The sequence below is a fragment of the Gavialis gangeticus genome, unplaced genomic scaffold, assembly GCF_001723915.1.
Source record: "Gavialis gangeticus isolate Ggan-Ray unplaced genomic scaffold, GavGan_comp1, whole genome shotgun sequence".
NCBI classification, from domain to species: domain Eukaryota; kingdom Metazoa; phylum Chordata; order Crocodylia; family Gavialidae; genus Gavialis; species Gavialis gangeticus.
In genome coordinates, this window is record NW_017729025.1 from 94517558 (window position 1) to 94532867 (window position 15310).

At 43.0% G+C, this 15310-nt stretch overlaps 2 protein-coding genes across 2 annotated transcripts in view; one reads left to right on the forward strand and one right to left on the reverse strand.

Annotated features, from left to right (window-relative positions):
• Window positions 1-1624: 1624 nt before the first annotated feature.
• Window positions 1625-15310, reverse strand: part of EIF2S1 (eukaryotic translation initiation factor 2 subunit alpha) — an 18766-nt gene continuing 5080 nt past the window's right edge. The window contains exons 2-9 of the mRNA XM_019519203.1: window positions 15269-15274; window positions 11914-12158; window positions 10264-10343; window positions 9524-9675; window positions 5720-5826; window positions 3916-4013; window positions 2813-2956; window positions 1625-2281 (exon numbers count right to left, since the gene is read on the reverse strand). Coding sequence (XP_019374748.1) covers window positions 2156-2281; window positions 2813-2956; window positions 3916-4013; window positions 5720-5826; window positions 9524-9675; window positions 10264-10343; window positions 11914-12154 — 948 coding nt within the window. The 5' untranslated portion in view covers window positions 12155-12158; window positions 15269-15274 and the 3' untranslated portion in view covers window positions 1625-2155. The remainder of the gene's footprint in view (window positions 2282-2812; window positions 2957-3915; window positions 4014-5719; window positions 5827-9523; window positions 9676-10263; window positions 10344-11913; window positions 12159-15268; window positions 15275-15310) is intronic.
• Window positions 12161-15310, forward strand: part of ATP6V1D (ATPase H+ transporting V1 subunit D) — a 30380-nt gene continuing 27230 nt past the window's right edge. The window contains exon 1 of the mRNA XM_019519949.1: window positions 12161-12238. Coding sequence (XP_019375494.1) covers window positions 12161-12238 — 78 coding nt within the window. The remainder of the gene's footprint in view (window positions 12239-15310) is intronic.

The following is a 15310-nucleotide window of genomic DNA, read 5'->3' on the forward strand; positions in this document are numbered from 1 at the left end:
CCCCACTATGTCTGGGTTGGTGTCAGCTAGCAGGAGGGTAAGTTCCTCTTGCTTGTTTCCCATACTACGAGCATGTGGGTGTGGCATTTGTCAGGTGTGAGGGGTGTAGGGGAGGGGGGAATCTCCCCCACCACAGCGCAGCAGCAGGCAGGGGCACTCGGGGCGCTGGTGCCTAGCTGTAGCCAGCGCTGCATGTCACAGCGAGAAGCGAAGCCCCCGCCGGGCAGTCTCTATTGCCGGTGCTACCCACACTCACTCTGCAGGGGAAGGAAGCTCCAAGTGCTAGAGCCACCTGCCTTCCCCACCTCAGCTGGCTCCAGTGCCTGGGACTTCCCTCCTGTGCTACTCAAGTGAGGGGAGCACTGGCAATACAGATGGCCTGGCGAGGGCTGCGCTCCCCACTGCGATGTGTAGCACTGGCTGGAGCCAGGCACCAGAGCCAAGCACGAGAGTCCCTTCACTCCTGCCCACCGCTGCTGCTGCTGCCCCTACTTCCTGCCAGGGCTGTGCGTCACAGGGGGAGTAAAGGAGGAGGGGGAATGTGGGAGGGTCTCCCCCTACCCTCTCTCACACCCACACTTCCCACCTGAGGTCCATGCTGCCACCACCCACCTGGGCGTAGGCTACACACTGCCATCAGCCCCAGCACCACAATCTGCGTTGCCACCCAGCTGCAGCCCCACCACTGCCCCCCGCTTCCCTACCTGCTGCCTGGAGCCAGCAGGATGCCAGGGAGGCCTGCAGCAGCAGCCCTTCCCAGTGCTGATGGGGCCAGGCCCTTCTGCCCACAAAGATGGGAGTGAGGCATAATAGGGTATGTTAGGGGCAGGCGTAGGCGCTTCGCTCCCACTGTCGTGGGTGGAAGGGCTGGGCCTGGTGCAATTTGTTGGTGGGCGCTATAGGCCAGATGAAAGTGCCTGGTGGGCCGCATCTGGCCCATGGGCCGTATTTTACGCACCCCTGCCTTAGTCTGTAGAGGTCTGTGGACCAGAGGCTGAAAACCATAGTACTAGACAATCTTTCCCAAGCAGTGTATAATTCAAGGATAAGAAACTGGGTGGATTCAACACCAAAAGAGTATGAGGTAACAATGTAAGTAGTGTTGATGACACACCAGCTGCCAAAATATTGTCATGATTTGTAGACACCATGGCAGAGGTGGGTTTCATACAGTGATGTAACAAGATAAAGTAGAAAGGTGGCACCTAGTTTCTCTAATCACTAACCTCAAAGAATCTAAAACGGTCACTTCTAGGGTGCACCAGGTCTAGACTTCCTCTTCACTGGTCACTGCAAAAAAATCACACTCGAGGTCTTTATGCCGCAGTGCATGCTTAGCAAGAACCAAATAAATTTCAGATCTGATAAAGGGTCCCAGGAAAGCAGGACTGGAAGAGACCTCACAAGCAATAGATGTTGGCACCATTCTAGTATGTGTAACAGCAGCAGCAAACTGCAACTAAGTATTAATATTTCTATTAATTAACTACATTTATTGAAGTAGTAACAATTCATGTTTCCAAGCTCTAAAATCATCTGTACAGGCAAAAGAAAAAAAAAGCGCTTTAAGTAAATCTTAACATTTATAAACCTATGAGAAAATATTCAATTTTTTAAGCTAAAGAGATGTATAAATTTAAACAAATTGCTGCCATGATAGAAAGTCACCCTTTCACTGCCCCCCTTGACGACCCTACATTCAAGAACATGTGACAAGAAAAAAAAAATCTTGAAGTGAAATATTCCAGAAATTTATTGATTATTTGCTTGAATACATTCTATGCAGAAAGGTGAAGACTGCCTGGTTTTGGTGTTCCCAGGAAGCCTCACTCAGACACAGGGAGCTGTAAACAGCTCCTAGTCTGGAGCTGTTAGATATGAAACTGTTAAAGCAGGTCTGTGGCCCCTCTCTGGCCCACAGAGTTCGAGTCTCTAGTGACAACAGGCACCTTTTTCTGACAAATTCAATTTGTACAACCTGCTGTATAAAGCAGCTCTATTTTATACAGGATTTTATGCATTGGTCTGTTCAAATAGTCAAATACTTGGAAGTATTTGCTTCTGGAGTTTTCAATACTGGAAAATTTCAGTCCATGGTGTCTGTATCTGGGTCCTTAATTTTTCATCCTTAAATTGTACTCATCCCACAACATTTTTAGTCTTCAGTTTTGGCTTCCATTTCCTCAGCATCATCATCTCCATCCACTTCAGCATTTTCCCTCTCCAGCCTTTCCAGCTGCCTTGCAAGTTCAGTCTCATCTGTGTCAGTAACTACCTTAGGCTGAAAAACAGAACACACACGCATACTGTTAATGTGGTTTTCTTTAATAGCGTTTACTCAATGTAAAATTTCACACATGGGATAGGAAAATCAGAACATTCTGCAAGTTTTCTTCGCACTTGTTAAATAAACCCCACCTCAGATCATAAACAACACAAAACAACACAATTTTTATGGTTTTCAATATCCTCTGTGATGCTGGTAACAAGCCCTAGGGCAAATGCAGAACACAAAACAAAACAAAATCCTTAAAACAACCAAAGAACGAAGTTTTTAAAAAAATCTTTGTTTACAACTGAGAGCATCACAAGGAACACAGGGAAGTCTTTTGGGACAAACAAGTTTGATACTGAGAGTTTAATCAAGACCAAGATTTGTTCAATACAAAGATATAAAGTAGGGTGACATTATCTTGATGTTTGTTTGGGGTTTTTTTTACTAGACCCGAGACTGAGATTTTCCTTGTCTATCTGAGTTGGTCTCAAAACAGAGGAAAAAAGAAACACTTTTAAATATAGAAACTGTTCTCACCTCCATCTGCACATTGAAAACTCCCCTCTTCTCCTCAATCTTTTCTTTAATGACAGCCATGGCTTGATTCAGAACGGAGAGGCCTTCAGTTCTTTCCAGTGTTGTGGTGGTCATCACGTAACGAGGAGGCGCTATCAGATTAATCTACAGAATGTGGTTGATGGGGAAGGAAAAAAAAGTATGATTCAATTAAAAGAAAGACTACAACAAAAACTGAAACAATCAAACACCATTCTTATTTGAAAGAGTGTAATAACACAATTAATAGTGCTAAAAGCACACCTCCATCAAGAATGGTTTCTCAAGTAACATGAACTACTTATGATGACAGTTAAGCTTACAGTTTATGAAACATACTGGAAAATTAAGTCTCATCTAGGTTCAATCTAGCATCTTTCATTAAAGACTTTGTTGAAGGGGATATTATTGACCTTTGAGAGACAGGTAAATGGAGTACAGAGAGGTCATGGACCCATTGCACACCTTTCCAAAAATGCAGGCTTGAAAATGCAGACAATGATTTCATACTTGTGTGAGAAGATGGGACGTTTGCTCAGCTATAAGAAATATTAGTTGCTTCCAGAAGGTGGCAAACAATTCAGGGTTTCTGGAAACTGATCATCCAAGAACGCACTCAGTACTCATTTGGACAGAAAACTATGCAGAACTGACTGGACACAGTAGTCCCTCTGTGACTCTGACTGAGACACCAAACCTATCTGGGCTTATAGCAACCCCTCTCTACCCAGGCTGGTCTCAACAAATCACACCCATTATCCCCTTACCTTACAGATAGAACCAGGAACAGCAATTGTGAAGTATGGTTTATGTAGAACGTGAATTAATTGACAAGGCTCACCAGGGTCAACAGAAAGTAGGTAATGTGTTGAACTTCCCTGGAAAGACCTGCAAGGTCACAGAACTGACAAAGAAACAATTTTCCTCTAAATATTTGGGAAGAGGGGTGTGTAAAATGCTTGACAACTAGAAGAACTATTTCCTGACTCCAGCACCTGACAAACTTCTAATGCTGCTACTGACAGGATCTGAAGACAGCCCTATAGTAACAAGGACAAAATCTTAGGGTTATCAATATTACTTACTTTGATGGGCATGTTCTCTGTCGAACACTTCAAGCCAGCCCTCAGAGCTTCTTTCACTGCATCAATGCCTTCATAACCATAACAGGCAACTTCAATATCTAAGGCAGACAAACACAATTCAATGCAAAAAATAACATTTTTAAAAGCTGTACATTCTAGGACTAGTACATAACAAGCAAAATGCCTTCACTGCTTTTTGGAAAATTCACGCCTGCCCTGTTTTCAGTTTCCTCATCTGTAAAACAGAGAAAGTACTTATGCTCTAATAAAAGTTTTGTGATTATTATTGTTAATATGCAGCTTCGTATTGAAAAGACATCAATTAATTATTAAAAGAATGTACTGAAATAGACGCAATGACAAGGTTATTGCATGTACTGAATAAGCAATGACAAGAAGGTAAAAAAGACTTAGATGCTAGATCAAAATGGTGATAGCAGAAGAGATCAGGATGAAAGCTCCATCTAGAAAGATGAAAGCTGAGAAACTTGTCTCCAAAAGAATCAAGGAGTCTGTCTGTACTAATACCCGAGGCACCTCCTCATGGCAATGGGAGTTTCATAAATTATGTTAGTCTGTGGTTGAGATCTGTACTACACGTACACATACACACTTTTTGAATGACCAGTTTCATGACAAAGACACAGAACCACAAAGCATGCGTCTGTTTTTACCCGATTACTCACTAGACAAAGGTATTTGTAGGTCTAAATCTAACAGCTGTATACACCTGATATCTGCAAATCAGTCTCACCTCCCAGGTGATTTATAATACATCAAGTTAGTCCTAAGGGGCTGCAATTACAGTTGGAGAACAGGGTTAGTACCTTAGTCAGTCTCAGTCTAACCCTTGTAATCCCACAAGAAAATCCCATGTACTCTCTAAAGACAGAATTAAAAAAACCTGCTTAGGTTGTCCCAATGGTTTTATAAGAATCTGGTCAAAGAGCATTTGTTCTGACTACTGTATTTAGTATGGAAATAAGAACCTCTATAGCTACATGAAGTCTTAACTTTCATTCACAAACTGCAGTGAAGAAATAGCCTGAAGATGCAGGCAATGGCAGTTTTATGCTTCTTATTTTATGCTGTTTTCCATATCCCTGTTTTTACACATCTGGATCATCCCTGACCCCATCATTCTGCCAAAAACACTGATTAACAAAGCACTATGGAGCAGAGGCAGTTTTTATCCCTGCACAGCAGACAGAGTTTGGTTAGTATCCACTACATGTTGTTGGCTGGTGTATTTTTATCCTGCTGAGTTATACTGGTACATAGCCAAGTATCCTGTATGGAAGATCCTGTCAGAGGGCAATAAGAAGCTGTCAGAGGTTGGGAAATCACCAATCTGACACAGCTGATGCATATTTTAAGTCAATACTGCATCAGGACAAGGGGGTGAATTAGATTACCTCCCAAGCAGCAACATCCGGTTTCAACCACACAAAGATGAAAACCTCAGAAACAAGCTTATGAAATACCTAAGGAAGCAATGCATCTTAAAACTGAGCCAGAATCTAACTTGCTATTTTTAGTGTCAATTCAATCTGCCTTACCTATGTTGTCTCTCCTTATAAAAAAAATGTACAAAAAAGGTATATGGAGACAGTCAGTCATAAGGTGCTTTATTCAAGGACAGCCTAATTCTGAAACAGCAAATTCATTCAAATGTTGTGTTACTAAGCAACGGTAACAATTTTAACATGGTTTGTAATTTAACAACATTTGTAACTTGATTTCTGCAACTGTGCTCTGTGTATAAATGCTCTGCCCCTCAAACAAATTGCCACAGGGGACTCACCTGCTCGAATTTTCACTGCCTGTGGTGTCAGTCGTCTATTTATGTTGTCAATCAGCACCTTCCTCTCGTCTTCTGTCAAATCTAGACTATCCAGGATTGCAGGATCTCTAAGTCCGACAAAGCAATGTTAAACATAATAATGTTATAGCAACTGATAAACTTGTGTGCAAGTGAGGACAAGCAAAGACAAGAAGCAACATTAACATGTGGTACAATTTCAGAACCTCTCTCTCTGGAAGCATTTCTTGATACAGGAAGTACATAGCTGTTTCAACCTTTAATCCAAATTATGCAGGGGAAGTGACACTACATAACAAATAATTTTAATTCAAAAGAGGAAATAACGACTGTCTGGCTGCAAGCACACATTATTCCTGAAGTGAAAAGGCATCTAGTGTTCCAGCACTATCCTTTACTTAAATGAGGCATAGCTATGTGAAAAAGTAAACCTTAATGGAAAGATCTAAAATAATGGGCTATTAAAAACTATGCTTTGGTTGGGGCAAATTTTCATTCATCTGGAAATCAATTTGGAAATAAGATTATGCAACCTCTACCCAAGAAGTGTAGTGCTATATCTCCCTCTGCTGGTGGCTGGGCCACAAACAAATTGATTAATCTGTTACAGCCTGTGCAAACAAATGGTTTAAGAACCAGAGACCCCAGATGCAAGCCTTGCTGTTGCGACCCACACAAAATGGTGTGGTTACCAGCAGTGACATTTCTCTCTATTGTTTTACTATATTCAGCACACTGCTACACAAACAGCAGAACCTACTGATGAGCTTCTGACAGCACAGTTCCCACCAAGAGCACGCCACTGGCTCTTACACAGTGGTTAGTCTTCTGCGCAAGTCATTCCCTGTTGCTCAGGAAGTCAAAATCCTGCCAGTTCCCTTCAGAGGCCTCAATTAGCAACCTCAAAGAGTGACAACTTTCTGAAACAGAGTGACAACACAATCACCCGAAACACCACTAGCTAATAAACACTACCTTTTCCTACTAAAGATTAACCAGCACACTCTATGCAACAGGCTTAATTGTAAGCACTTTGGAGATTATTTTCTGCTACATCATGACACCCTTTTACTGGCTTTATATATAGGATAGAGCATAAGGGCCAATGTGAATAAGACAAAAATACAAACAAGTACGGCACAGATTTTATGAAAGCGCATAGCTATAACCACCACACTCTCTCTGGCATTGGCACCATCACCGAGGGAGTTTTGGGCAACAGTGACTCCATCCTGTAACTACTTGCCACTGGAGCTGCCAGGTATTTGAAAGACACCACAGATTTCTTAAAAATACTGGCCTCCATTGACAAGCTTCTAGCAAATATCAGATGGATGTCACATCTCTGTCTAGCAACATCCCCCCATAACAATAGATTACAAGCCATAAGGAACATTATTCCTGACAAGAGAACTGATTCAGTTTCCAATACACTCTCCTGCTTTGTCCTCACACACAACTATTTCAGGTTTGGAGACTCCCTATACCTACAAATGACTGGCACTACCAAAGGCATAAGTATGACCAATACATTTGTCCATATAGGCTAATATATTTGTGATAGACCTTGAAGTCCGTTTCCTCCGCAAATGCTCCTCTCATCACACCTATACCTAAGATATATCAATGACATCTTTATATAGACACATACATGGGAAGGAAGCTCTATAGAGAAATTCCACTAGGACTTTAACATCTTCCACCCCTCCATAAAACTGACTCTGAAATACTCCACCAGTGAATTTCATCTCAGTGAAAGTCTGCAATCGCCACATCACCAACACATTGCATCAGAAACTTACCAACTGCCACAGCTACTTTCGTATCACCAGCTTTCATCCTAAGCACACCACTAGAGCCATTGTCTACAGCCAAGCTCCACATTATGACTATTTACACTAATCCCACCAAACACAGTATACAGTTTAAATATCTGGAGCAGGGATTCCTAGTTACAAACCCCAAACCATAGCCACTCAAATCAATAAAGCCAGACTCAGAATCTACTCTAATTTACTACAATGCTGACCCCAAGACAAGAACAACAGAATCTCTGTTGTGAATTAGTGCTCAGCCTGAACACCTTGCACAAATCATTAATGACCTCCAACCCCTCCTAGAAAATGACAACTCACTCAAGGTAGCCAGGGGGGACAAATCAGTCCTTGCTCACTGGCAACCCCCCCCCACCTCAATCATCCAAGTAACAGGCTACCCAATTCCTATTCTCACCAAGGCACTAGGCCTAGCAACAAACCCAGATGCAACCTGTATCCTATCATCAATACCAAATAACATGGATTACAACATCCAAAGTCCATTTACCTGCACCTCTACCGAAGTCATATATATGCCATCACAGTGCCCTGTCTGCTCTCTATGTTGGACAGACAGGACCATCTCTAAGCAAAAGAATGAAGGGGACAGCTATCTGATATTAAGACCAAAAACACAGAAAAGTCTGTGGCAGAACACTTTAACCTTCCTGGGCATTCCATTGCTGACCTCAGAGTAGTCACTTTTATACAGCAAAAATTTAAAAGCTGGCTTGAATGCAAAATTGAGTAACAAACAATCATCCACAGACCAGATGGTATTAAGTATGGTCTAAACAGGGACATTTTTATCCCATTACCTGGATTATCTTTTGTAACCCCTTTGTCCCTATGGAATTATTACTTGTTGCCTCTTTTGGCATTGCCCTCTTCAGCTCCCTGCCCTGCTTTTTGTATTCAAATCACCCCCTCTATTCAATAGCTTGCTCTGTCCATGTCCTTTCATAGCACATGATGAAAAGAGTTCTTGCTCATAAAACATTATGCATCTCTGATTAACTTAGGCTATAAAGTATACCTGCCTTAATATAACTCGTCACTGCCACCTGGTGGTAGATCAAAGTTATATTCTTTAGATTTCTTAATTTTTTTTTTTTAAAAGAGGAGTGGAAGGGGACATATCTGAGAAACCAGTGTCTGTTTGGTTTGCTAGTCAAGGCTTGTGAAGGCTTCATTAGAATCAACTACAGGTCTTACTATATCATTATATTTAAAGTGGACTAACATTCCAAGCAATTCCATTTTTGCTGAAAGTAAATGGTAGACTTCAAAGTGATATACAACCTTTGTTCTAAATGCCCTAGAACAGAGGTTCTCAAACTGTGGTCCCTGAGCTCCATTCAGGTGGTTCACAGAAAGTCTCGATTGTTCCACACCCTTTCTGTACTTGTAAGGTAAGATTACTGATATTAAAATATGAGAACAAAAAATAGTATAAGTGGTCTGCCGAAACCCTCACGTTTTCAAGTGGTCCGTGAAAAAAAAAGTTTGAGAACCACTGCCCTAGAAAAATAAGGTAGAACCTATTAAAAAAATCTAGTCTAGCAAAACTGCAGGATTACAGGTCAACATCATCCTTTTTGAATATATCAATCAGTCTCAACAGCTATGTATTTCTATATTGTGATAGGCACATATTTGAGAATATCTGATTTGGAGATAACTGAAATGAGACCCAACTGGTTCCTAAAGCACTAGATTGACATAGGTAGTTCTACAGAATAATTAATAAAGGAGTACAATGGCTACAGAAGAATACAAGAATGATGAGCTGGACTTTAAAATCCTTCATAACACCATGACTCCTCCAGATGGTAACATGCACTTATCTGACCAGTGTATTACAACCAGGCTGCTATCTGCCTGAGAGGTAAAAGGAAAATTTTGGTGGGTCTATCCCAGGAAACATGCGCCTGCAACTAAACCACTAAAAGTAAAGAGGTGCTCTTACGAGACTGCATGCTTGAATGCATCATAAGCGCCATATCCAGGTCTTTTGTATTTGTCATCAAACACCCAGGCAGTTCTCTGGAATAGACTTTCCAGCTGCTCATCCTTAGTGTACTCCAACACCTCAGCAACATGACGAAGGATGCTGTAAACCTAGGACACAAATAAAAGAGTGGGGATGAAGGGACTCAGGGGAGATTATTATTCAGATTCTAAGATTTGTGCTATAGAAATTTCCTGTGTTTGCACACAAAAACCCAATTTATGTCTGGGCCTCTAGCTGCTACTGCAATATACAGAGAGTAAAAGTAAACAGTGTTCAAGTAAGAGGCAGCCACGATAAAAGGTTAAGTCTTAAACTGTGTGATGCCGACATCTTACAACCCCCCCACCTTCCAGCCAGTGCATAAAGCAGCAGTATGCCAAACTCCAGGCACTTTGAAGTATCAAAGTATAAATACTAGCCCTCATCACATGTGTGTGAAAAAGACGCTATGTGCATTTAAAGATCCTGAAGTAGCATGTGACACTAAGAACGTACAAAGTTACAATATGAGTTAACCGAACTGGAAACAGAACCTAGGAATCCCAGCTCCCAGTGCTGTGATCTAACACATTAGAAAATATACTGAATTAAATTAGAATAGTATTTCATTTTCATCCTGGGTCAGCTCTGTGCTTTCTTTTTACTTACGGATACAATGGGCAATTCCGACGGCTGGAAAGCATCATATAACTTACTGTCTTTGATTTTGTGAACTTGTCTTCACATTTGATTGCCTCTTCTGGGGAAACTCTTCTTTTTGACAAGTCAATGTAGCCTAAGAAGAGACAAAATTTCAGAATAAAAAAAATTCTACAATATTCTTTACTTCTGGTTTTCCCTTTGCTGCTGTCTTTTCAAACGCCCCCTCCTCCCCATTCCCACTTGCCACCGACAGCAGTTATAAGCCAAGTGAAGCTTAAGAGAACAAATTTGCTCCAGAATGACTATCGGGAAGACTGAAATTGTTTTAGGACAATAAGACTTGTTTTTTGGATTTTAAATCTACTAAAAACACCTCTTCCCTTCCCCCAAATGTTTCTGAAATATTATCTCCATTTAAGAATATTTGTCCCCAAATTCAATGCATTTTCCCCCTAATGCTCTATTTCAACAAAATCATCATTCTTCCCTGAACTGTGCAGTCTAGGTTAACAATGATGTTGGCACACAGAAACTACACACTTTTAGAAAACACTCACACCGATACTCTGGTAGTTTATCTGGGTATGGCTCTCCACTATCATAGGTAAAATCTAACCCTGATTTCTGGATACAGTTCCTTGATCACATTTGCGTAAGAGCTGGAAGCACTGCTGGGAGATGCCCATATACAGTGACTGGCATGCCTTCTCTTGCTTAATCACAGCTAATCAAAGAGCAGCACTGATGATTTGAAAGGGAATCCATCTAGTTCTCCTCTAAAACAAGCCAGGGGGGTTCTCCTCAAGGTTCAATGAGTGAAGCGCATTAGAAGTTAAGTAAAGGAGAATCTAATTAGTTTGAAAAGTAGCTTGTGTCCTTCAACACAGTTTCTCTCATTCGGAATGGACTTCCTGCATCTCTCCAGATTATTTCAAGTCTCCTCTGAAAACCTTTTCCCTCATCTTTAGCCTCTCAATTGCTCACTCCTTTTCTATCACTCGTTGTTAACTCTAAACATATATTTAATTCTGAGAAGTATTTCAGAAATACATTTTACCATAACAAATTAAGCAATCTGGTTTCCAGCTTCTAAGAAAGCAGGCATGAATCTTCATTAATTCTTCACATGAGCAAGAAAACAGGTTTGAGATGGCATTGTTAAATGCCAATACTCAGTATAGTGTCAAATACCATCCCTTACACAAAATACATTAAAAAGACTTTAATGATGTCAATTACTTGAATGACAGACGCCGGCATTAAGGTTGGTGGGCCAGGTTTAACTCTACTCTGAGCATATGCATTACGAGGTACAGGAATGACCCCTAGTCTACTATTCTAGGATTGGGATTCTTGTCCTAATGCACGGAGAAACTGCTCTCTGTGTGCTGGAGCTCTGCTTTTTATGCTTTTTTCTAAAACAGCAGTTTATGATTGCCATTCTCATCAGTCAGTATCAACAAAAATAACTGAAAATATACAAACACAAAAATATATGTCAATAAATTGCACTGGAGTTTGCCTTTGTATGTATGTATATGTATAAGCATACAGACACACAAACACATATCTATATACAAGCCCTGTGGTCTAATCCTGCAAATCTTCATTGATGCAGCTTGTCCTCACACTCCTATGAGTAGTCCCTTTGAAGCCAATGAAACTACTTCCTAAAATGTCTCTCCAAATACTTCTGAACATACCTTTCTCTTTGTCAACCCTTATAACCACAACACATTCATTCCTGCCGATGCGGATGAGTTTGTTTATGGAGCGGATACGTCTTCTGGACAGCTCGCTAAGGAGGATCATGCCTTCAATGTTGTTGTATTCCAGTAAGCTGACATATGCTCCCATTTCAGCAATGGACCTAACATTGACCATTACTACATCTTCCACCTCTGGAAATTTATGTTGATAGAATCTACAGCTTAGTCCAGGCATTCTGGGATGGGAGGAAAAAGCAGAGATTTTTGTTTGCCTCAGTACAACACTGGACACAGCAAATCCACTATTGTGGGAAAAAGGGTGAGATTTAAACTGCAGGTGCAGAATGAAGAGGAACGCTTGCCTGCTTGGGATCAGGAACTGGGCAAACATCCAATTTTACAAACACTGTGCTTACATTAGTGTTCATTCAGCAGAAGTAATTTATTTAAAACTGGTATCTGTATTAGCACAATAATGCTGAAAACAAAGCTACTAAAAACTATTAATTCTGGTTTTGGGCACAATCTGCCTGATCGTGCACATACGTGATGCCTTTTAAGTAAGTAAATTCCCAGTCTGCCCTGATCGGTCACCCAGGCACCATATTATCCGGTTTTAATAAGGTGCTATATTCCACCATGAGCAGGTGATAGGGAGAGATACTGAGTTTCTCAACTGTCTGGTTTGCAACAGGTTGCAAAACTGTGCAAACTTCAGCAACAACAAGAAAAAACACAAGCAAAACATCTGGCATTCACAGGAAAACAAACATTGTTGGCTAAGTAGGATGCTGGAGTTACAGCTGGGGAATACAGTGCACTTCTGTACCCTGTGGTGAGCCCAGACCCAGTGCAGATTACTTGGGAAATCGTCTGAAAGTGGCTTTCTGGAGGCCAGGGTCAAAGGAACTATTAGAGCGGAAGATGGCACTGATCAATCCAAACCTGACCATGACCTAGAGCAGGGGTGAGTACTTATATCGGGCAGAGGGCTGCTTACTGAGTTTTGGCAAGCTGTTAAGGGCCACATTTCCCTCTCCGAAGCAGGGAAGCAGGAAAGGCCCCATGGTCCCAGACCAGAAGCCTCTGCTAGGCAGGGGTTTCTGGTTGGCAGGGGGCAGAGCTGGGCAGGCCTTGCTGATGGGTCCTGCCACCAGCTTCCTCTGGGTTCTACTGCCCCTGGTTCCTGTCATCTTTGACAGGCAGCTAGGAGCAAATAAATATTAATTTTCTAAATTTTTTAGGGGCCCCACAGGCCAGATAGAATGGCCTGGCAGGCCAGATCCAGCCCCCGGGCCACATTTTGCCCACCCTGTCCTAGAGAAACTTAGGTTAACCCAAGTAGATGCTGAGCAGGAGGAGGAAGCACTGGAGAATTACATGGGACTTTCTCCTCCCCTCCTATTGACAGAATTCACTATCTGCTCATCCAACTGCTGCAAAGTTTCATGAGATCCAGTCAGAATCAGAATTAAGCCTAGATGATGATCACATAGCATGAGGTAAAGAAGGCGCCTTCTACAATCTTCAGTTGGTAGGAATCTGTTGCTTCTTCTGAGGGAAAAATCTTCTCATGGTGATCCACATGCTGTGTAACTGCATTATCCTAGGATAGTAGTTCTCAAAATTTTCAGGGCCAAGGCACCCCACCACCACCTTTTTGAATTCAGAAGCACCCCTAGCTGAGAACCAGGGTTGGTGCTGCCTCATCTTACCCAAGTGCTTCTCAGTTGGGCTCTCTTGCCAGGAAGGGCTGCAAAACTGCCCCTGCTCCAGCCTGGGAAGGGCTGTGCCATGCACACACATTCTTCCTGTATTATGGCTCTGTCTGCCATATCTGGGGGAAATGTGAGTTGGGGGGGGGACAGAGGGGGTGCAGACCAGAAAGTGCTGTATGGCACGATGCAGTTGTGTTGGCTGACTGTACTGCTGTGGCACCTCTGAAGAAGCCCCACCCCCGGTTTAGAACCACAGTTTTAGGACACCCCCACTTGAATATTTGCTGTCAAGGTTTCAGACACTGCTGCCTGGAATTGCCCTCCTCAACAAGCCAACCTACTGAGATCAGCACCGTGAAGCTCAGACCCTCCTCCCACTTCTGTAGGATCTGTTTCTACTTCCAGGGCAGAGCCACAATCTGGATATTTCAAAGTTGATGATGGGGCAAGCCCCAGCAAGAATGGCCTTGTCTCCATCCTCCAGCACCTTCTGTGAGGAAGGAGAAGAGAGGACAGTGGCAAGCAAGAAGTGTGACAGATGGGGACTCCCCAGGATAAGTGGGTGTGGGCAGAAGGAACCTCTGAGGATGAGTGAATTCTTGAGCTTTGAACGTGTGCATTATGTATACAGGTTTCCTTCGCTTTATGCTCTACATGTGTTCCTAGAAAATGGCACATAACTCATACTCCCATACAGGGAACCCACTTTACATTGTAACAAATAGGGATACATTCTGAGACTTCCACTGTACCCCCAGACCCATTTCTACCACTTTTACAAGACAATTTTGGTACTCACCAACAGCAGACAGTACACACAAGCACACGGCACTACCATAATGGGGATGGCAACTACAGAAACACGTGTCGCACACAATGAGCAAGGAACACAGATCCACACAGGTTATATTGTGGTGTATATCACTCTCACAATGCCTTGCACAAAGCAGCTGACCATGGGCTTCCACCACACCACATATATTCATGTGTGTGTGTAGACCAGAAGTGTGCAAAGTCTGGCTTGCAACCCAGATCAGGCCCATGGTGGACTCCATTTCACAGCAGCCCTGGGTCCCTGCTGCTCTCCATGGAGACCCCTGGGAGCACTGGGGCATGACAGTGCTGGGCTACAGACCCAGGGCTCTGCCCCGGCCAGACCTGGCACTGTCTCGCCCCCACGCTCCTATGGTTTCCATGAAGACTGGCCAAGCACCCTGCGTGCAGGGCAGGGAGCTGCTCTGGGCCGGGATCTGGCAGTGGTGACAGCACAGGGTGGGGCTGGGGTAGAGCCACAATCTGCTGCCTGCACGGCTCTGCCCACAGAATCCGCGCTGGCTGCAGAAGTGCGCAGCCAGCGGATTGCAGCTCTGCCCCTGCCCTACCCTGGGCTGTCACCACTGCAAGACCCTGGCCCCAGCTGGAGCAGCTCCCTGGAGCCTGGCCACTCCTTGTGTGTACACGCCCATGTAAATATATACTTATACCTTTCTATGCACACACGTGGGCACAAGAAGCTGGAACATACATTCTCTAGGGGTATATGCCAGTCACTATTATCTATCTAGATAGAAGGGCACAGATATAGAATATCTGCCAGTGCATTCATGACGCATCTCTATATAACGTATGGCGCGGGTGGGGGGGGGGGGGCCCCGGGCATTGGCTTTTGCAGC